The sequence below is a fragment of the Physeter macrocephalus genome, chromosome 13 (genome assembly GCF_002837175.3).
Source record: "Physeter macrocephalus isolate SW-GA chromosome 13, ASM283717v5, whole genome shotgun sequence".
NCBI classification, from domain to species: Eukaryota; Metazoa; Chordata; class Mammalia; order Artiodactyla; family Physeteridae; genus Physeter; species Physeter macrocephalus.
In genome coordinates, this window is record NC_041226.1 from 81,267,390 (window position 1) to 81,290,273 (window position 22,884).

Genomic DNA, 22,884 nt, shown 5'->3' on the forward strand with positions numbered 1-22,884 from the left:
TTTTTTGTGGTACGCGGGCCTCTCACTGTTGTGGCCTCTCCTGTTGCGGAGCACAGGCTCCGGACGCGCAGGCTCAGCGGCCGTGGCTCACGGGCCCAGCCGCTCCACGGCACGTGGGATCTTCCCAGACCAGGGCACGAACCGGCGTCCCCTGCCTCGGCAGGCGGATTCTCAACCACTGCGCCACCAGGGAAGCCCGGGGGGCTACTCTTTGTTGCGGTGCGTGGGCTTCTCATTGCAGTGGCTTCTCTTGTTGTGGAGCACGGGCTCTAGGTGCACAGGCTTTAGTAGATGTGGCGTGTGGGCTCAGTAGTTGTGGCTTGCTGGCTGTAGAGCACAGCCTCAGTGGCTGTGGCGCACGGGCTTAGCTGCTCCGCGGTATGTGGGATCTTTCCGGACCAGGGCTCGAACCCGTGTCTCCTGCATTGGCAGGTGGATTCTTAACCACTGCGCCACCAGGGAAGCCCCTGAAGGATACTTTTAAAATGATGAGAAGAAACTATTATTACGTCAGATGTGATAGTTATATAACATTTTAAAGCTATCATTTAAGCCATCTATTATGTGCCAGGCACTTTAAATATATGAAGTATCATTTCATCTTTGTGGAAATGCTATGGTAATATTATACAGCTTAAAAAGTAAAGAAGATACACGTTATTAAACTTTTTTTTACCCAAGTGTGGTAGTTTGGGTAGGAGTATGGTGATGGGGCAAGTAGCCCCCTGGGCTCGGGCGTCCTGCCTGTTGTTGGAAACAGACCGCCCCCTCCGGGCGGGACCATGGCCTCACCAGGTCCTTCGCACGGGTGGGACATTAAACTCCTTGGCGTTAAAGAGGGAGTCACAGGGGTGTCGGTTTGCGGTAGTTTTACAGTAGAACAGAGAACAAACATGAGTTTGAGTGGCACTGACCCCACACGCCTGCTCTCTGCTGGTTCTGGCCTCACGGGCCTGAGGCGGTCCAGGCGCTGGGGGCGCTGAGTAGAGGCCGCGAAACGGCCGAGCCTGTGCCTGGGGCCGCCCTCCGCTCGGCGCCCACTCGGCCTCAAACGTGAGCAAGTGGGAAGGGTTTTGATTTGAGACCCCTCTAGCTGGAGTGCGGTTGTGTGCCATACGCGTGTTAAACTCTGTTCGCAGCACCACCCATCAACTGTGCAAGTAAGTAATGCTGTCCGATTCTCCTGGGACATCTCCCCTTGGTAGCTTGGAATTCGACTGTGTATTCCGCTTAGAAATGTCTAGCTAAATAATCAAGTGCCACAGCTGGGCTTCCACACGCAGTAGGCGCAGTGGCTGGAACAGCATCAGGGTTCGCGGGTGGTTTTCGTGTGAAGAGAGGACCTTTGGCATCTCTTTACGGTTGTGTGTTACATTCGTGTGTGTGTATGAGTAGCCTTCCTGCAGGGTTTGCTCTGAGAAGTTTGGGTGCCCTGGGGCACCCGGCCTCCCCTGCCATGTTCGCGGTGCGGGCAGGTCATCCAGGTTTCCTTCGTAATAAACACCACTCTTCGTTTCTTACAAATGAATAGGAAGAGACAGAATACGTGGAACTTCTGGCAGCAGAGAAACATCAGGTTGAAGCTCTTAAAAACATGCAGCATCGGAACAAAAGTTTATCCCTCCTGGATGAAATTCTTGAGGACGTGAGGAAGGCAGCAGACCGTCTGGAGAAGGAGACAGAGGAGCGCGCTTTCGATGACAATAAGTCAGTGAGTAGCGTCCAGAGCAAGGTCCTCCTCGCCTGCTGAGCTACTGAAAGGATGTGTACTTGGAATTGTTTGCGGGTGTACGGTAGCGCAGGCTGAAAATGAAGATGAGGCTAAAGCACTTGTGTGCCGTGGCCAGTGACTTGTGTGGACCTGAAGACGGGCCCCGGTTTCCTCTGCTTCCCCCCGGCCCCGTGTTTGGTCAGCGCCCCCACCCCGACTGCCCCGCGCCCAGCAGCTCGTCTGTTTCCCCGGCCTCGGCTCTGGTCTCAGGAAGCTGGCCCTGGACGGCCATGTTTCGGTGCAGATCTGCCTGGGGAGAGGCTCGCTCCTTACAGGAAACCACCTTTGGGTCCCAAGCAGCATGTCAGACTGTGAGTCCTGGGACGGACTCAGGGAAGGGTTAGGTGATGACAGCAAAGCAGAGCAAGACTGGAGAGGGAAGAGGAGTGAGGCCCTTAGTGACCCCGGCGCGGGTGAGGCCCTGGCTGTGGGAGGCCTCGCACCTGGGGAAGGGTGCCCTTGCCTTAACCCCCCCCAGGCACTCTGCCTTCCATGGCTCCGGGCTCTCCCATGCCGGCCCCCCCGCCGGTCCTCCGGGACGCCAGCCGCGTCCTGTGGTTCAGTTCAGCCTGACACCACCCCATGGGCTGGCGCAGACCCCGTGGGGACAGGCCCAGCCCAAGACGGCCCCCACTTCAGATGCCAGCCGCCCTCCTCGGGCTCCCTCCCACGTCTGCTGTGCTGCCCACAGAACTCAGTCTGCTTGCTAGGTTGGCAGATCGGCACGAAGGACACAGCTCAGATGGAAGGGGTGCGGGGGCAGGGCGTGGGGGACGGTGGCCACTCCCCTGCCCGCTCCGGGCCCGGTGGCCTCCCTCAAACACCTCCACACGTTCAGCAACCTGGAAGCTCTCGGGAGCTCGTGCCTGCAGGGTCTTCACGGAGGCTTTGTTATTTAGGATCCTGACAAACTCGGCCTTCAGCCCCTCTGCCCTCCCAGAGGCCGTGGTGGAGCTGCAAGTTCAGCCCTCATCACGTGGCCGGCTCCTCTGGTGACCAGCCTCCTCCCGTGGGTACCCGGGGCTCTCCGCCACCCCTCACTCACCCGAGGGCAGGTGAGGTCACAAGGGGCTTGTTATGAAGGACAGAACACTCCTTTCACCTCGGCTGCTCTGGAGCGATTCCGAGGCCAAAAGACCACATATAGGACAAGATGTTTGCATCGCTCTTTAGCACTCAGGAAGTCCCGTGGGTTTGGGTGCTGTGAGCAGGAAAGGGGTCTAAGACCAAATATGTGTTTCTTGTTACAGATCACAGTGCCATGCCCTGAATCAGGCCGAGTAGCTGTTTGGAAGTAATAGAAATCCTGAACACTTCCACCCTTAAATCACTTTTCAATTGAAAAACTTTTTCTGATTTTCTGATTTATTGGTCTTCGGGCACACTTGACAGAACGCTGAAAACGTTGCTGTCGTTCTTCTGTGTGGGGCTACTCTCTGACGTTTGACCTTGAACTTAAACACGTCTGATTGGTTTTAGTGGCATAACACTGGTCATTGTTACAGGTCAGAGGGGTCAACTTTGAGGCAGTTCTACGGGTGGAAGAGGAAGAGGCCAGTTCCAAGCAGAACCTCACGAAACGGGAGGTGGAGGAGGACCTGGGCCTGAGCATGCTCATCGACTCGCAGAATAACCAGTACATCCTGACCAAGCCCAGGGACGCCACCATCCCGCGGGCAGACCCCCACCTCATAAAGGTAGCCCGCGCCTCCGCCTGGCACCCACGTCCGCTGCCTAAAAGCTGACTTCGCTCATTCTCAAGGGGCAGAGAGGGTTTGGCTATGGTTTCGCTTGTAGACCTGGGGCGCGGCCGCCGTCTCCAGTGCCGGCGGGCTGGCGCCCCGGGCGGCCTGAGGTGCACACCTGCTCCCTTGGAGGGAACCGGTCTAGCGGGAGGACGTGGAATTCTTTAGACTCGAGGTCGACAGTGTTGTGGTTCGGGATCACTGTTTGGACTTGGACCGTGTGAGTGACAGGTGTGAGAGTGACAGGGTGCAGCCTGCGCAGGGTTCAGATCAGTCGCCAGGTCTCCAGCTAAACTCCCTGACGCCGGGATCTGTTCAGGAGAAGAGACCGAGGCAAAGAACTCAGGCTTCAAGGTGCTGCCGGGACAGACAGCCGAGGGGCAGATAGATAAACGGTCCCCACGGGCTTGTCCCGTGTGAGGGGCTGATCCCTGTCCTGCTGCCTCGAATCGAGAGGTAAAAGACAGCAAGTGTGTCGCCTTCCTTGGTTTTGACCAGGGCGGGGACTGGGAGGGGCTGAGTCTGAGAACGGCGACTTCGGTGCCCTTCGCGAAGGGGCAGGGTCTCCACTGCGCAGTTGCCCCCTTCCCCTTAGTACGTAGCGTAGCTCCTGGGGCGGCGTCTTGAGGCCACGTGAATACCCCGTTCCTCGCCACCCTCGGGCCAGCAGCCGTAGCACCGTACACGAGCCTCTTCTGGATCGGTTAGTACCGTGAAGGTTAGATCTTCTTCGTGCCGTGGGACACAGTGGGCAAGGGCTCCCGGACTCGAGCCCTGACAGGAGTCCTCGCACACACCGTCCTCAGAGGACTGTTACGGGGTCTGCACGAAACAGACACAGCGCTGTGATCGCTAGACCTCGCACGCACCGTCCTCAGAGGACTGTTACGGGGTCTGCGCGAAACAGACACAGCGCTGTGATCACTAGACGCTGCGGAGCGAGCCTCACCTGCTCCCAGGACCCTCCCTCTGTGCCCTCACTTGCCTTTCTTCCCCTCAGCGAGGTCAGGGTACCGTCCCACCCTACCTTCTCATTTCTCTTGCTGCCTGTTATCTTACCTGTGTGTTTCTTGTCTGTTTATCCTTCTGCTAGGACATCGTCACCATAGGGATGTTGTCCTTACCGTGTGGCTGGCTCTGCACGATGATAGGACTGCCGACCATGTTTGGTTACATCATCTGCGGCGTGCTTCTGGGGCCCTCCGGACTCAACAGTATTAAGGTAAGAACAAAATTGAACTGTTTAGTGTCTGTTGAACTTGAATTAATGAAGATAGCATTTTCTTATCGATCACATCAAAGAAGATGTCTTTTAAAGTTTCCTGAGGAATTTCCAAAGCGTAAGAAAGTCATTTTGTTCATTAATGAGTGAGCAGCTTGACCAGACAAAATGATCCTCTTCATGTCTTTAAAATTATATTAGTTTTAAAGATTCTGTTTGCAGTAATATTGTGGACTGGATTATTCGGACACTGAAAGGAACTAAAAATCCTGCATTAAATGTATTTTTAAAACATGCCTGGGACTTCCCTGGTGGTGCAGTGGTTAAGAATCCGCCTGCCAAGGCAGGGGACACAGGTTCAAGCCCTGGTCCGGGAAGATCCCGCGTGCCGTGGAGCAACTAAGCCCATGTGCCACAACTACTGAGGCTGCGCTCCAGAGCCCGCGAGCCACGACTGAGCCCGCGTGCCACAACTACTGAGCCTGGGCTCCAGAGCCCGCGAGCCACAACTACTGAGCCCACGCGCCGCATCTACTGAAGCCCACGCGCCTAGAGCCCGTGCTCCGCAACAAGAGAAGCCACCGCAATGAGAAGCCCGCGCACCGCAACAAAGAGTAGCCCCCGCTCGCCGCAACTAGAGAAAGCCCGTGCATAGCAACGAAGACCCAACGCAGTGAGAAAATAAATAAAAATTTAAAAAAACCAAAAAACCAAAAACCACGCTTAACACCCTGAGAAGCTGGTAAAGTAGTGAGCGGTGACCCAGCCTGGCTGTGGGTGTCTGGAGGCCCGGGAGAATGTGGGTGCTGAGGCTGCTCTTGCTGAAGGCTGTATGCTGAGCAGATTGAGGGGAGCATTGTCCTGTGTTGGTGGCGCTTTTGACAGTGAGGAAAGACTCCCAAGCCTTGTGGGCTTCAAGCTGGGTCCTCGAAAAGAAAACGCAATGTGGACAAAGGGAAAGAGAATGCCACGTAGAGGTGTCCTGGTCCCACCCCTGAGGAACCTGGAGTGCAGGGTGTAGGAAGGGGCCACGGCGTGCCCCGCCCTCGCTGATGCTCCCCTTTGGGTAGAACGGAAGTCGGTGAAGCGGGGGCTCCACCTGCAGCTTCATCCGCTCCTCGGCTTAGCCCACCCGCACCGGGTCTGGAGGATCCTGAGGGTTCCCCCCACTGGACAGCACGCAGGGGGTCGAGGCCGCCTTCACACTGACTGATCCTCACAGCAGACAGTGTTGCCAGGTGAGAAGTACCTGGATGCTGCAGGCTGAGAGCCTGGACCTTGGTGAGGAGGATGTGTGTAGCCACCACCCAGCAGGGTGGCCTCTGGGAAGCCTGGTTTTAATTCAACTTTTTTTTTTTTTAACATCTTTATTGGAGTATAATTGCTTTACAATGGTGTGTTAGTTGCTGCTGTGTAACAAAGTGAATCAGCTCTACGTATACATATATCCCCATAGCCCTTCTTTTTGAATTATGGTTTTCTCTCAGCTTTTTGAATAGGTAGTTTTCATGTGATTGAGACAGTGTAAAAAGCTGTAGGTGAAAAATCTTTGCCTGACCTTGTCCCATCCCTCCCTTTCCAGAACATTTGCAAACACTGGAAAACACAAATGTATTTTCCTTTTCATTTTTACTTAACAGCAAATATAGCTCATAAGCAAAGAATTCAGGCTAAATAACTAGGCAATAGATCCAACTGGATACTATGAATATTGTATTAATAAATTACGTATACCGTGGAAAAATAATATAGTCACAGTAGAATGAACATTGTGGTACGTGACTCTTTTTGAATTATGGTTTTCTCTCAGCTTCTTGAATAGGTAGTTTTCATGTGATTGAAACAGTATAAAAAGCTGTAGGTGAAAAATCTTTGCCTGACCTTGTCCCATCCCTCCCTCTCCAGAACATTTGCAAACACTGGAAAACACAAATGTATTTTCCTTTTCATTTTTACTTAACAGCAAATGTAGCTCATAAGCAAAGACTTAAGGCTAAATAACTAGGCAATAGATCCAACTGGATACTATGAATATTGTATTTCTTAATAAATTACGTATACCGTGGAAAAATAATATAATCACAGTAGATAAAAATACCAAGATCAGGACTTCCCTGGCGGTCCAGTGGTTACGACTCTGCGCTCCCAATGCAGGGGGCCCAGGTTCCATCCCTGGTCGGGGAACTAGATCTGCATGCCACATGGTGTGGCCAAAAACAAAAAACAAAAACAAAAACAAAACCCCAAACAAACGAACAAAAATACCAAGATAAAATTACCAAAATAAAAATCCAAGATCATACTAGCCAAAAGTGGGAGTGGTTAATGGAGAGAGTCTAACTGTATATAATTGTACGTCAGTATTTATCTTTTCCTAGTAGGGAGTTAACAGGCTTTCATTTTCTGAGGTAAGAAGTAGAGGTTTAAGTATGTTACTTTGAAGTCAGGTTGCAGCCTAATTTTCAAAAGGGGAAAAAAAATAGTAGCAGTAAGGAAGCATAAAAAGCAGAAGACATAAAAGAAGTGAGCGCAAACATGTTGTTTTATAACAAATATATGTGGAATAAACTCCTGTATGAAAAGATACAGGTTTGCAGATGGTGTCAGGAAAAAAAGTACAACAAACGAGATTGAATAAAAATAAAGTGACTAAAAGGTTGAGAGTGAAAGGAGGAAATGTGCTGATAGAAAGAGGGCAAATCGGTGGTGTTCACAGCCAGCAGAGGAGGTGCACGGCGGGGCCTGGCTGGCACACCGACACACGAAGGCCTGGGCTCTATTTTCACGTGTTCAGGGAACATAGAAAAAATCAAAAAGTTAGTGTCCATAATGCAAACCTCAATTGTAAATAATATAAGTAGTACCAAATGTACTGGTATGAACAGCACTGTCTACTGTAGTGCAGGAGCGTTGATGGTAGATAGCAAATGAGGGGCACTGTACGTCAGGACCTGTGGGGAGTGGCCAGATGGGGTCCAGGAGAAAATCCCACACTCAGTCTCACCCAGACCCAAGGAGAGTAAAGCACTCCTGTTAGTTAAGTGTTAAACTCAGGTTTAATGCCTCCCCGTCCCCAAAGGAAGCTAATGGAAGGAAGTAATGGAAGTAACAGTGGCAATTAATGAACTTGAAAGTGGGTGAATTCATGAGCTATTTCCTAGACAATAAAAAAAAATATTCCTCTGGCTAATCAAGAAAAAGGAAGAAAGGCACTACCATCAGGAAGTTCAGAGTATCTCAGATACAGAGGAAATTCAGATCGTTGTTTGTTTGTTTTAAATGCTGGGCTTTTTGGTGGAGTCCCACTGAGTATGTTAGGACAAGATGGTTCTGTGAAGTACACGTGATATCTTAAATACGTTAAGTTTTACGGTTTTAAAACTCTTGTTTTTCAGTCAGTCGTGCAGGTGGAGACATTAGGAGAATTTGGCGTGTTCTTTACTCTCTTCCTCGTTGGCTTAGAATTTTCCCCAGAGAAGCTGAGAAAGGTGAGTCCACCAGTGTGCTTGTGTCATTGCCCCACTGAGGTTAACATGCCCTGCCATCACCATCCACATTCGTTGGAGACTTGCCCAGCAGATTAGTTCTGTTTAGAGTAGAATATGGTGTTGTAGTTTGATGTTATTTTTGGAACATAAACTCCAGAAGATAAAATGTTTAAAAAAAAGAGTGAAAATTCAATGAATAAATGGAATTAGCTCTCAGTGGCTAATTCCAAACCAGGTCTGAGAAGTGCTGTGTTCAAACTTACTGATTTTTGAGTCCCTCCAAGAGGGTCCAATGCTGGTAGAGGCCGAAATATCATAGGGATGGAATGTTCAGTGTGTTACTCTGGGGAAAAACTCCTCGTTTTCCTAAATAAGTGGCAAATTTTGATTATTGCTGTGTCACTGTAAGATGAAAATACCTGAAAGGTTAATAGTATTTAGGACCATATGTATGAATAAATGTTAAAGTAGTGGAAGCAACAGTTCCTCCTAAATTTGTTGACTTTTAGAATGATTACTTTGAAAGCCGGAATATTCGAGAATGGAAACAGAGTTAGGTTGGAAGTGAATTCATGAAAAGCTACTTTGTGTTTGAACAGACAGGTCACAGAAGAGGAAAAAGCTGATGAGAAAGCAGATGCGGGGGTGTGGGGAATGACAGGGAAGCTGCTGGTTACAGGAAGGGGCAGCTCCATCCAGGCCCCGTTTTGCCCACCAACTTAACTAGGACACTAGTGTCGAGTCAGCAGGGGTCTCAGTGACTTTGCGGGGGGTCACTGGGTGCCCTCGCACCAGGTTAATGAGAGCGACAGCTTGTGCCCCTTCTGGGGAGTGGTCTGGCAGTTTGATTCAGGAGCCTTGCCAGGTTCACATCCTTTCACCTGTGGTTCTGCTCCTGGGTTTCTAGGCAAAGGGAAGAGTCAAGCCCAAGTTTTGGTTTTTGTTTTTAAAATTAGCCCCTAAAAGGTACTCAGCTCCTCACTGTAGCATTTTTATAAAAGATCCAAAGCAACCTGAGTGCCTAAAGGTTAAGCTGTGATGTAGCTGCTGGATGGAGTATTATGTAGCCATTAAAAGTATTATAAGAATGTGCAGTAACAAAAAAAAAATGCTAAATGCTGAACTTCAGAAGAAAAAAGTGAGCATATGGTGTGACTGTGGCGACACAGAAGGAGCCCAGAAGCACAGGAAATAATGTGCCACACAACCTTGGATGCTGCTTTCCAAGTCCTCTCTGACCACCAGCATGCTTCCTACAGGAAGGGAAGTAAGCTCGGCCTGAGCCTGCGCTGCCATCAGGGAGCAGCTGTGCCCGGCCCTGCCCACCCACCCCTTTCCCCAGTTCCTCCTTTTCTTCTTTCTTTTTGTTTTTAAATAAACTTATTTATTTACTTTTATTTTTGGCTGCGTTGGGTCTTCGTTGCTGCGTGCAGGCTTTCTCTAGTTGTGGTGAGCGGGGGCTACTCTGTTGCGGCGTGTGGGCTTCTCATTGCAGTGGCTTCTCTTGTTGCGGAGCGCTTGCTCTAGGTGCGTGGGCTCAGTAGTTGCGGCACGCAGGCTCAGTAGTTGTGGCACGTGGGCTCAGTAGTTGTGGCTTGCGGGCTCTAGAGCGCAGGCTCAGTAGTTGTGGCGCACGGGCTTAGTTGCTCCGCGGCGTGTGGGATCTTCCCAGACCAGGGCTCGAACCTGTGTCCCCTGCACTGGCAGGCGGATTCGTGGCACGTGGGCTCAGTAGTTGTGGCTTGTGGGCTCTAGAGCGCAGGCTCAGTAGTTGTGGTGCACGGGCTTAGTTGCTCCGCGGCGTGTGGGATCTTCCCAGACCAGGGCTCGAACCTGTGTCCCCTGCACTGGCAGGCGGATTCCTAACCACTGCACCACCAGGGAAGTCCCTCCCCCTTTTTTTCTATTAAAGCTCCATTTGTCCATCCACTGATGACTCACTTCCTGTATGACTCCTCATACAGTGTTCTGAGTCAGTTCAGGGTTTTCTCCGGGTACTCTGGTATCTTTTTCATCCTTCTGGCACAATCACCTCCGTGTGTTAATTTCTGAATCCAAAGTATAAAGAAAATTGGCCACTTCTCTGGGTCCTAAGAGAAGTGGCCAAATTCTTCCTGTTAATTCCGTTGAGGTGTGTGTTGTGGCTGGGACAGAGGGGCCTGCCGAGGACCTGTGGGGTCTCCCGGGAGCGGGAGGGTCTTCCCAGGCAGCCTGTGAAAGCACAGCCTGGACCCCTTGGTGTTCACGTGCGTTCAGTTGACAGACGTTCACAGCAAGCAGCGGTGTGACCTTGAGGTTAGGAGTGAGGAGGGGCAGCGCCCGGTCCTCCCGCGTCCCTGGTGCAGGCATCTCAGCTGGCAGTGTCCTCATCTGGGCTGTGAGGGCTTGGGAAGATCCAGGTGTCCTCTGGGTCCCGAGTCTCATGACTGTCTTCCCCGGCCTGTGGTGTTCAGGGTTTAATGAGGAAGTCGCGTCGCTCACCGTGATGTTTGCCTGCCCTCATCAGCGTGGCACGTTTTTGTGATGCTTTGCGCATTTTGCGTCTGGGGATGCAGCCTGAGGCAGGGCTCGTGGGAGCAGGCGTGTGTCGTAAGTCAGGGCGGGGGCTTGGACGGGGACCAGCCCCTACCGGGTGCCTTTGGCTGTGGGGCGAGCTGGGGTCTCTAATGTCCCCTAGCTCCGATGTCCCTGAGCGCCCCGAGCCCGGCTGCTCCCCGCCTGGCGGCCCTGACCCTTGACCTGCACCAGGAGCGCATCTCGCCCCTCTGTAGGCGGGCCCATGGGCTCGGCGTGCGGAAAGTTTATATCCAGTGATAACTGCGCTAGTAAGTCCACGTTTATTTTTCTTTTATTTCTCAGCGATAAATAACCGACAGCTTTAGCGCAGCCTGAGGTACTGGTGGCTCTCCTGCCTTGTGGGGTACCCGTGTGACCCTGTCACGGTGGGAAGTTACTTGGTAGGGTTTTGAAGTATCAGCAGTTGCTGGCGGGCCCCTCTCAGTCTTCTGTGAAATCTCCTAGAGGCCTGATTAGAGACAGTTCAGAGATGCCCGAGCCTGCGAGAGCCTTCCCGGGCCCTGTCACTGAGGATGCTCGCGCCCTCGACTGTCTGTCGTTTATTCGTGAATCGCCTGGGCCGCCCAGGTGTGTCCCGTTTCCGCTGGAAGAGGGGGCGGAGGGGGTCCCCGGCTCCAGCTGCGTCCTGAGGATGGCAGTGCACAACGCGGAGAGGGTGGAGGGCGTGCTTCGTCCCTAACCACGTCCAGCGCTCGGTGACCGCGTGTGACCGCCCCCGCTTTTCGTGGTGTCGCGCTGGTGTGTTTGCTGCGGGGCTGGCCGGTTCCCGGGCAGGTGTGCACGCGCTCTGCGGGGCCGCGGGCACTGAGGTGTGTGCGCGCCCCTGTGCTCCCTCCCAGGTGTGGAAGATCTCCCTGCAGGGGCCCTGCTACATGACCCTGCTCATGGTGGCCTTCGGCTTGGTCTGGGGCCACCTTCTACAGATCAGACCCACCCAGAGCGTCTTTATCTCTGCCTGCCTGTCCTTGTCGAGCACACCCCTGGTGTCCAAGTTCCTTGTGGGCAGCACCCGCAGTGACAAGGAAGGTAGGTGGCCGCGTGTTCTGGGCGTGTGTTGAGGTGAACCGACTTGAGGCCACGCGCTCTTAGTGACTTTCCCCGAGCAGGCGACATTGACTACGGTGCGGTGCTGCTGGGGATGCTGGTGACGCAGGACGTGCAGCTGGGACTGGTCATCGCTGTCCTGCCCACGTTCATCCAGGCGGGAGCCGGCGCGCACGCCAGGTAGGGTTGCTGCCGCACTTCAGTTCACCGTCTGTCTTTCTGGCTTCGGATCGTTTGTTTATCGAAATAACGACCTTCCTTCTCAGGTACAAGGTTTCTTCTGCTCTGCTTCCTTCCTGTTGGAGGGCTGGTCATTCTTTCATGGTTAGTCTGCTGCTGGCGGCAGGTTCTCGCGGCCTCCTCATCTGAGAGTCTTATCTCCCTCCCCCTGGAGGACGTGGCCACCGGGCCTTGGTCCGCAGCGGGCGTTTCTTTCTTCCAGTGCCTGCAGTGCTGTGCTGCTTCTCCCTGGCCTCCGACGGCTTCAGTGAGAAACCGGCTGTCATTCAGATCTGTGTTTCTCCACAAGTAACGCATGGCTCCTCTCGGGCTGCTTTCGAGACTTTGCCTTTAGTTTTCAGAAATTTAATTACGCTGTGTCTCGGTGTCTTAGTTCGGGCTCTACGGCACACACCACAGATGCGGCAGCTTACACAGCAGACGTTTAGTCCCAGGGGCTGGGCGCCGGAGGTCAGGGTGCTGGTGCCCTCTCAGGCAGCTGCCTTCCCCTGGGTCTCCACGGTAGGGGAGGTGGAGACACGGCTGCAAAGCCCTCCGGTCCCTCTTATAAAGGCCATTAGTCCCAGCACCGGCCCCACCTCCAGATGTCTCTGGGGGGACACACACACACCTCTGGCCCGTGACACCTTTGGGTTTGTTCTGTATGGCGTTCGTTCATCTTCTTGAAGCTGTAGCTTTATGTCTCTTGCCTAGTTTAGGAATTTCGGCCACTGTTTCCTCAGGTGTTTTTTTTTCAGTCCCACTTGCCCCCTCCTCCTGGGACCCCAGTGATGCAAACCTGGCTCTTCTGTTGTCCACGGGTCTCTGAGACGCTTCTTTCTCGGTCTGTTTTCTGCCTGTCATTCAGACTGGGTAAGTTCTGTCCGTTTGTCCTCACGTCCACTGGCCCCATCCTCTGCCATCTCTCTGCTATTCAGCCCATCCAGCAAGAGTTTTGCTCAGGTTATTATATTGTTAAGTTGTATAATTTCCATTTGATTCTTCTTTTTATAACTTCTGTTTCTTGCTGAGATTTTTCTGTTTTTTCATTTGTTTCAAGAGAATTTTTTAAGTGCTATTGAATCATTTTTACGATGGCTGCTTTAAAATCTTTGTCAGATAATCCTAACGATGACCAGTCTTGATGTCGGAGTCTCATTCAAGTTGTGGTTTTCCTGATTCTTGGTGTGCTGAGTGATTTCCAATCATATCCTGGACATTTTATATCTGATAATATGAGTCTCTGGATCCTTTAATTATTTTTTAAAGCCAGCAGCCCCATGTTGAGGCGTGGTTGAGGGTGGGTGGGTGTGTGTTCATCTTCCTGCTTAGCCCCGTCCAGGGGGGTGTGGACAGCCTGCCTCATTACTGATCAGCGGGGTGGAAGCGTTTTGTATTTTTAGTATTTGCCTTTTGCCAGATATTGTATTAAGTTTCAGCAATCCCAAGTGGTCAAGATCTCTTCTCCGCTCTCAGGAAGCTCAGCCTGGCAGGGAAAGTAGAAGGAGGGAATGGTTTTTAACTGAGATTCCCAGAGGTGAAGGCTCCGGCCCTGGTGTGTGGCCACCCTGGAGCCCCAGCTCTCCATTTGCCAGCCCTGCAGGCTGTGTTCTCACCTGTAGGATGGGAACAAGGTGGAACCTGGACAGCGTGCTGGCTGTCAACAGGAGAGACTCGTAAGGCACCTAACGCGCCTCTCGTATGTGCAGCTGTTAAAGGCCGTTTGTCACGAAGGCCCTTTGTCTGTCATTTTTCTTTGCTCCAAAGGTCTTTAACTGTCAGAAAAGCGACGCTTTGTCGCATTAGTCCTGGCTACAGATTTTCAGGGTAAGTAACTGAACAAAAATTTAGACAGAAAAAGAATTTGTAACTTTAGCTGAAAGTCTCTTGAGTTCTGTTTGGGATGTGCAGTAAGTCATTCCTGGGAGAGGCGGGAACCCCCTTTCCCAGGCAGAATCCGAACCGCGGCCGAGAGTGTCCGGGCCCCCTGGGAACTACGGGTATCACCTGGGAACCAGGCCCCCAGCCAGGTAGACAGGTACGGCTCAGGCAGAAGACTTGGAAAGCTTTTCTTTTTATCTTCCTAATTTAAAAATTCATCCAGTACTGGTACTGGTCCTGTTGACTTCATTCCCGTTTTGTCATGAGACTCCACGTTTACCGAGAATTTTAATGACGTGGAAAAGTGCCCTGCATTGTGTTAGGTTGTAAAAAAGAGTCAAGACCACATATAGTATTTCTCAGAAGGAGAAACATGGAGCTGCCATGTGACTCAGCTCTTCTGCTCCAGAGTGTGTACCCCACAGGAATGGGAACACCTCTCCACAGGTGTCACCTCTGGGGGGGCGGAGGCGGCACAGCCACGTGAATGCCCCTCATGCCATGAGTTACACACTAATGGGGACGGTGGTGAATTTTATGTTACGAATATTTTACCACAGTAAAAAAAAAAACTTGTGCGTGAATGTTCGTGGCAGCATTAGTCATAATAGCTAAGATGTGGAAACAGCTCAAATATCCATTAGCTAATGGACAGATAAATAAAACATACAGTGAAATGTTATTCAGCCATAAAAAGGAATGACGCGCTGACACACACTGCAGCGCGCATGAGCCCTGAGGACAGACGCCAAAGGCCACGCCATGGTTCCCACAAGCGATTCTGTTTATATGAAACGTCCAGAACAGGCAGACCCACGGAGACAGCAGGTTGGTGGTGCCGGGGGCTGGGCTTGGGGAGCGAGTGTAAGGGGTGCAGGGTTTCTCTCGGGGATGAAGTACGTTCTGAGACTGTGGTGGTGGCACAACTTTGTGACTAGAAGCCATTGAATTGTATACTTTAAATGGGTGAATTGTGTGAAATGAGACATGTATCAATAAAGCTGTTAAAAATTACATACAATATTTAACTACATAAAGGAGAAGATAGAGGCTAGAAATGTGTATTAGAGAGTGTTCAGGATTTTTCTACTAGTAGAGGAATAGCTTACGGTAATTTTACTGTTTATTTACTTTTCTGTATAATTTGGGAAAACCTCTTTTCCAATTTTGATAACCAGGGAAAATTGATAGTAAAAAATATTAAATAAAATCAATAGTAATGTTAATATAAGCTTTGCCTCTTCATTCAGCTTTATTCAGATTTCATCCTGATCTTTCCTAAAGGAAAGAATTATCTTCTTCCCTCCAGATATTTCACAGGTAAAGAACAGAACGCAGGGACTATGATAAAAAAAATAAAGTTATTCAAATTACTAGAAATAAAATCTTGCAAAACCATGAAAGTTCTAGAAGAAAGTATGGATGAATGTGTTGCTAAATATTGAAGATGTTCAAGCAGAACACAAATTCCAGAAGTCATAAAGGACAAGACATGTGATCATTGTCACTACAGTTTCATACTTTGAATGTTTAAATACACGCACATGTCCATGTACACACAAACACACATCCACCCGCGCACATGCATGGGCACACACACACAGACCTGCACACATACATATACACACATACATATGTGCACACACGTATACAGGCACATACATGTACAGGAACACACTAGGTAAGCAGGCCAAATACAAATGGGAAAGAGACGTGTGTACACGTTCTGTCTTATTGTTTAAAATCGAAGTATAGTTGATTTTAAGACAGAGGGTTAAGTTTCTCATTTCATGAAGATCTACAAATCAATGACAAAAATGAGACTAACGCAGTTAACAGATAGGTGAGCGCTGAGAGCAGCTAACTCAGCAACAAGCGGTGGGAGAACGCCCCACCCCCTGCCCCCCACGGAAGGAAGTCCGGGGCACCTCTCGCTGTTGGGCGGGGCCGTCTGTCAAGGGTGGACATGGACGGCGCACGAGCTCCCCCACAGGCCGCCCCCCGTGTGGCTGAGCCTGGACGACCCATTCCCGGGTCCAGCCCAGGAGATGTGGCCCCGGCCCTCGGGTCACGGGCATCAGACCGCATCCCCACGTGTTGCTTTGGCCTCTGCAGCCAGCTGAATGGGATGAGTCGGGGGTCACTGGGGTATAGGGGAAGAGGGCAGCTGGGGAAGGGGCGCCGGGTGCCGGCCCTGAGGCCCGGGTCCGGGTCGCGGGCGGTGGAGCCCTGCCGCGGGGGGTGGGTGAGGAGTTCGGTGTCAGCTGCTGGGCTCTGGGGGCCTGGCTGGGTCTTCGCGAGCAGGTTTCTCTTCCTGCTGAGGCCACAGACCCCGCCTTCTCCCCTGCGCTGTCATCCTGAGCCTTAGCAGACGTGGATGTTCACAGAGACTCTGCTCTGATGCCCTAAGGCATCACGCACACCTTGGGACGTGTCTGGGCTGCTGGTCTAGGCCTGGCTGCAGGGGTGAATCCTCTCTTAGCAACCTGATTTATATTCTTCCATCAAGAACTTTTAAACCAGAATTTTGGACTCAAGGGTTTCCTAAATGTGATGGGGAACTGGGGTTAAAAAATATCTATGTTACCATAAACACGACAGATACACAATAGTGCCTACCTTGTGAAAGTCATTAGGTTGAGATCTTAAGAATATATTGAGATCTGAGTAGCATATTCTAAAAAGGGCTTCGTGCAGAACCCTTTTCTCCGTGACTAAATAACAGAAAATTCAGAGTTCAGGCTTGGGATAAGGGAAGGCTTTTCTGAAAGTCGCTGGCATCCCCCAGTCATGCTTTGGTGGGGAGCCTGCAGTGTCGTGTTACAGAGCGACTGTTGCCTTACGAAGAATTTCAGATGGGGGTTACTTCCTAGTGAGGACTTTTATCATCTGTCATCCATGGAGACACATAAGCTGTCAGTCACGAGTCTTTACCTCCTATAAAATGTACTTACTCCAAAGTATTAATTGCAACACAATGCAGCTTCTATATTCGATTCAAGCAACTTAATTTCTGAGGTTAATGTTTGATGGATTTTATTCTAACATTTAGAAATGAAAATGTCTGCGATTTGGGTCATTTGTTTTGTAATGTTAGAAAGGAATGAAAGGTCATTTCATTGGACTTCAGCGTATTCTGAGGAGAATCAGGCATCTCCCTCTCTTTCCCAGTGTCGCCATGGAGATCCTGCGGGTCCTGGGCCTGGTCGGGCAGGTCGTCTTCTCGCTTGCTGCGGTTCTCCTCTTCTGTCTTGTCGTGAGGACCTACCTCGTGGGACCGTACTGCCGGAAGCTGCACGCGGAGAGCAAGGGGAACAAGGAGATCCTCATCCTGGGAATCTCCGCTTTCATCTTCCTCATGCTGACGGTGAGGCCCCAAATGCCCGCCACCTCCATCGTCTGACTTACCCTCTGTTCACGGAGAGCTTGTGATCGGTCCTTTCTCTTTCATACGCGAGACACTTGTTGGTGTTTTTATCCGTGCACAGTCGTGCTGCCTGGCACTTCTGCCCGCGCTCTAGGCTCTCTGCTGGGATGGTGTTTGTGAGTGTGAAACCGTGCGAGTCTGTCTTAGACGCTTTGCATCCGAAGCAAGAATCACAGTTTAAAACGACTTTTCGTTCTGTTTGACGAGAACAAGCTAGTCAGCAGCATAACTTCTTTCGCTGTAACGTGAAAAGCTCACCATAGAGGCTTGTTTTGGAGGCGGCCGTCCCAGTTAAGGGACCGGCTTCTCATGAGAGAGCAGGGGAGGGGACGGAGACCCCGTAAACAGTCCCAGCTCTGGGGGCATCACCTGCATGAAAGAGCTGCGCCCCTCGACGTGCGCCGGAGAAGTGAAGGCCCGTGTTCACGCGGAAACTGACGCGTGGGCGTGACAACAGCTGTGCTCCCGTTGGCCCAGACCACCCAGACGGCCTTCCTCAGGCGCGTAGTTCAGCCAGCCACGGCCCTCCACGCCAGGGCGGCCACCCAGCTTTGAACCGCGGGTCCGTGAGTCGCCGGAGAGCTGTGCTGACTCGAAAAGCCGGTCCCCGAGGTCAGGAGCTGTGTCACTCCACTTCCGTGCAGTTCGTGAAGACAGATCAGAGGTGGGGGAAGGCTGCTGGCTGGGTGCTGAGGAGGGAGGGGGGCGGAGAGGACCCCGGAGGTCACGGGCGGCCCACGTGGCTCCACGGTGTCACATCCACGGGACTCGTGCTGTGACTTGGGAAGATGCTGCCGTTGGGGCGCCCGGGGGAAGGTACCGGGGTCTCTGGATGGCTTCATAGAACTGCACATGAGCCTACAGTTAGGTCAAGAGAAAAGTTTAATCCTATAAAGGAAACTGAGGAAAATAACTTCCTTACACAGTTGCGTTGCCTGCGAGTGTCTCGTAATCTTGGGAGAAGACTAAGGTCTGCTTTTGCGCAAAGCTGTTCACGTAAGTGACCGACTTCATTTTTGTGCGTTGCTCCACCCCATCTGCAGTGTCCTCTCTGGAATGACACCCGGCAGAGCTCTCCAACCCGGCGCTCCGTGCTACCGCCCAGCGGCCCTTGAGCCGAAGCAGCCTCGCTCTGCGGCCGTGTCTGCTGAGCACCTGCTGTGGGTGCCGGGCGCTGGGGAAGGCGTCTAGCGCCCCAGGCCTCCACTCACTCGCCCCGTCTGTGCTTAGACATTCCGGGCCGTGGGAGTGAGGCTGCACATGCGGGTCTAGGCCCGGGCCGTGTGGGCCTGCGTGACCGCGGCTGGTTTCCCTAGGTGGCCGTGCCCTTCTCCCCGACCGGCACGTTTCAGAGGCTGATCCCAAGCTGTAGCCCGTGTCAGTGCTTCATTCCTTTCCACGGCTGAATAATATTCCTTGTCAGATACAGTTTTGCTAATATCTTCCAGTTAGTGACTTGCCTTTCACTCTCTTGATGACGTTGTTTTGAACGGAAGTTCCTAATTTTAGTGTAGTGCCGTGATCATTCTTTAACGGCAGCACTTCAGGATCCTGCGTGACACACGTTTTCCGGCCCCAGGTCACAGAGATGCTCTGTGTTGTCCTCTGGAAGCGTACTGCTTTCTTTTCTCCCTGAGACCTGCCGTCCGTGGGAGGCGAGTTAGCGCCGGGTGGGTGGCCGTGGTCAGGACCTGTTCTCCACGAGCGTCTCCTCACCCCCGTGAAGTCGGAGTTGAAGGTCGCAGCACAGAAGCCGAGCGGCCGAGCATGGGTGGCCCAGACGCCCTGCGGTCCCCAGGCGGGCGGGCGGCCAGCGCGGCCTCCTCCCCGCAGGCTGTCTGGTCGTGGTCTCCTGGGTCACGGGGATGGGTTCGGCCGGTCGGCTTCCACACACAGGGAGTTCTGTGACTGTTCCGGTAACGCTAGGCGACCTTGGTTCCCCGTATCGGTGTCCGCGCTGCCTGGCGCGTGTCGTGTGTGTGTGTGTGTGGCGGCAGCGAGCGCTGTGTCGGACCCGCTCCCAGGCGTCTGATGGGCTCTGACATGGTCGTCAGCGGGGCTTCCTGGAAACATCGTCTGTCTGTCTGTGCTGCTCTCGTCACTGGATTTACCTCCCCGAGTTAAACGCTGTGTCCGCTTCCTTCCTCTGGGCACCGGCGGAGGGGGGAATAGTTTTGTGCGCCACGTTTTTAATGCCAGGGGAGTCGGGCTGTTTATTGATTCAGGGTAAAGAAAGTGTGTCACAAATGCTTAGATCTTGGACAATAGTCTCACTCAAAACGTCCACAGCAGTCTACACGAACGATGGTTGCAACTGTTGTATGACCGTTTCCTCTCGCTCGTGGTCAGTGAGCTGACGTCCACTGCCGTGCCTTCTGCGGGGTTCTCCTAGGACACCGCAGGGGCCTGGGCAGGGGCAGGGAAGCTGGCTTGTCGCGGTTTTATGGGGACGTCCCGCCGCGTCCGAGAGGCTCTCTCGTGTGTCCTCAGCAGAGACGCTGGCAGGTGCACCCGGCGTGACCTGTGTCCTCCTCCCCTCAGGTCACCGAGCTCCTGGACGTGTCCATGGAGCTGGGCTGCTTCCTGGCCGGAGCCCTGGTGTCCTCCCAGGGTCACGTGGTCGCCGAGGAGGTCGTTTCCTACGTGGAGCCCGTCCGCGACTTCCTGGCCATCGTGTTCTTCGCGTCCATAGGTGACCCTCCTCCTCCAGGGGTGACACTCCCACTGGGTCTCAGCTGCTCACACGTGTTTCTACTTAGCTTGTGCCGTGAAAACGGTTCCCATGGCGACTAGGCGCCGAGGGACTCCCCCTTAGAAGGAGGGAAGGTTCGAGCTGAGGGGCGGGGGCTCCCGACTGGTGGTCCTGCGGGTCCACCGCTCAGCAGGGTGGCAGGCCCACTTCAGCACGTCCGCCTCAAGTGCAGGATGAAATTCTAATTTTAATACAAGAAATCAAACTGGTGTGTCGAGGCTGCTGCCCTGGGAATGTCCCCGTGGAGGGGGGCAGTCCCTCTGGTGGTCACAGCACAGCCACCTGGCCTCTCGCTCACACCCTGCACCGCTCGGTGGGTCCAAGAGCCCCAGAGACTCTGGGTGCCTCGAGAGGCAGGTTCTGAAGCCCGTGGAAACAGGGCAGGGAGCACCGAGGCGCCCGGCCCTCTGCTCGGGGTCTCGGGGTGGAGCGGGTGGGAGACGCCCTGCCTCTTCCTGTCCTGGCGGAGGAGCCTGTGGACGTAGGGGTGGCGGGGAGGCTGGCTGGCCGCGCGGCCCGGACGATCGCCCGTCCCCGCCCCACAGGCCTTCACGTGTTCCCCACCTTCGTGCTGTACGAGCTCACCGTCCTGCTGGTCCTCACGCTCTCGGTGGTGGCCATGAAGGTAGGGCCCCTGCTTGCGAAGTCCACGCTGCCTTTGGTTTCACGTGTCACACCACGCGCCTCGCTTCCTGCCTGTGTGTGCCCCCCACCCAGCGCAGCCCGGGCAGCTGGGCCTTCTTGGATCGGGATGGTCCTTTGTCTCAGAGTTTGTGTTGAAAATGGGGGTTTCAGAAGCTGGCACTGGAGAAACCGCTCTCTGGATCCTCCAGTGACACCCTTGCTCTGTAATTTGACTTCTAAGTGAGTCTAAAGAACCGCAGACCCGGCTGTGGTGACGCAAACGTACATCTTAACGGCCACTGAGAACTATTTTGCCACTTTGCACTTGTCTGATCTCTGTGACTACAAATTGTTGAGGTGCCCATGTCAGCGTGGGATTCTGGGAGTGGAAGCGGCCTGGGCGGTGGCCGCGGGCTTGGCGGATGAGAAGGAGCGGTGCCCCGGTGATGGCTGGACCGCGCTGCCCGCTGCAGGCTGCTTCCCTCCGCGCTTTCTTTATGTTTCGTTAAAAACAAAGTTTCCCTTCTGAACGCTGCACGATATTCGCTTGGCGGGAGGGCCTTGGTTTTCCCAGGGGGTCTCCGTGGTCCTCCCGCGCGGTGCTGGGGCGGCCCCCCCGGACCCGCCCTGCTTCCTGCGGGCGGTGCTCCGGGCCCAGCCTGGCCGAGCGTGACCTGCTGCTCTGGCAGTTCGTCCTGGCAGCCCTGGTCCTGTCTCTGCTGCTGCCCAAGACCAGCCAGTACGTCAAGTGGATCGTGGCCGCGGGGCTGGCCCAGGTCAGCGAGTTCTCTCTGGTCCTGGGGAGCCGGGCGCGCAGAGCACGTGTCATCTCTCGGGAGGTGAGTCTGCCCGGCTGGCGGAGCGGGGTTGTTAGGGGGAGTAGGGCTGGGGTGGGGGGGGGCGCCCCAGTCCCAGTCCGGGCACCAGAGGCTTGCACACCGTGGTGCGGAGACACGCCCCCGGCCGTGCTGACGCCCCACCCCCGGCAGGTGTACCTCCTCATCCTGAGTGTGACCACGCTCAGCCTCCTCCTGGCCCCGCTGCTTTGGCGAGCGGCCGTCGCCAGGTGTGCGCCCCGTCCCGAGAGAAGGTCCAGCCTCTGAGGACCGCGGCCAGGCGACTGGCCGGAGCTGTCACCGCATTCCCGGACCTCAGAGTCTCCCGGAGCCCGCCTCTGCGTGCAGTGATTATGCACCATGTACATGTAACTCTGCGATTTACAAATCGCCTTGACTCTTTTGCCTGGATGTGCCTTTTCTTCAGAAATTATGTTAACTTTCTATTGTTATTTCATCAGTTCATGTTTTTTTGGTAAAGAAAAAACTAGGAGGCTTTTTAATTTATTGTACAACTTGTAAACCGTTGGTTGATATTTGTTATTAAACGTTTCTGTGACGTGAGCTTTTAATTCTCACAATGTGTTTGGAAAGTTACTTTTAATCCTTAAAGTCTCTGTTTTCTAAGATGAGACAAGTTCTTCTAAATGTCTTTTGCTTTTTATTACAATTTTAAACAACACTTTCATGTCAGTTTTTATCAGGTAAATCATTCTTTTAAAATATTTGGTTTTGAATCACAAGACTATGCATTCCTTAATAAAAATCATTTATGATCAGTATAATTAATTGAAATTTATTGAAAACCTGTTTTTTAAATTAGATTTTGTGTTGACCTAATCTTTGTCAGTTTTTAAAATTAAGATGCAAAAAGAAGGGTTGGGGGAACTTCCCTGGCGGTCCAGTGGTTAAGACTCCATGCTTCCCCTGCAGGGGGTGGAGGTTCGATTCCTGGTCAGGGAACTAAGATCCCACTTGCAGCATGGTGCGGCCAAAAAAAAAGAAAAGAAAAAGAAAATTAAGGTGTGTCACCTATTACCTCACTTTTATAGAGACTAAATGAATGCAGAGCTATTTGTATAGGCTGAGTTCTGACTTTGAATTCTAAAAGTGTATTGGTGATTATGTGCCCTTTTTTTTTTTTTTTTTTTTTTAACTTTTGATGATTTTTTTTTTTGTATTCTATATATTATCCAGTCTCACATGCTCACAGGGTCAGCAATTAAAACAGCCTCCTCGTCTCCCAGCTCTGAAAACGGCAAGACAGCCACAGCTGTGGCCAAAGTGTGCCCCATTTT

General features: G+C 52.7%; 1 protein-coding gene across 2 annotated transcripts in view; it reads left to right on the top strand.

Annotated features, from left to right (window-relative positions):
• The window catches only part of TMCO3 (transmembrane and coiled-coil domains 3), a 31,359-nt gene extending 9,056 nt beyond the window's left edge, over nt 1-22,303 (top strand). The window contains exons 3-14 of one of the 2 annotated variants that reach the window (XM_024117458.3): nt 1,532-1,711; nt 3,277-3,468; nt 4,610-4,738; nt 8,134-8,226; nt 11,643-11,829; nt 11,910-12,027; nt 17,098-17,314; nt 18,301-18,370; nt 19,916-20,066; nt 20,672-20,751; nt 21,440-21,589; nt 21,740-22,303. In XM_024117458.3, coding sequence (XP_023973226.1) covers nt 1,532-1,711; nt 3,277-3,468; nt 4,610-4,738; nt 8,134-8,226; nt 11,643-11,829; nt 11,910-12,027; nt 17,098-17,314; nt 18,301-18,370; nt 19,916-20,066; nt 20,672-20,751; nt 21,440-21,589; nt 21,740-22,065 — 1,893 coding nt within the window. In that variant the 3' untranslated portion in view covers nt 22,066-22,303. The remainder of the gene's footprint in view (nt 1-1,531; nt 1,712-3,276; nt 3,469-4,609; nt 4,739-8,133; nt 8,227-11,642; nt 11,830-11,909; nt 12,028-17,097; nt 17,315-18,300; nt 18,371-19,915; nt 20,067-20,671; nt 20,752-21,439; nt 21,590-21,739) is intronic. The other variant, XM_007116841.4, reaches the window with a different exon arrangement.
• Nucleotides 22,304-22,884: the final 581 nt, after the last annotated feature.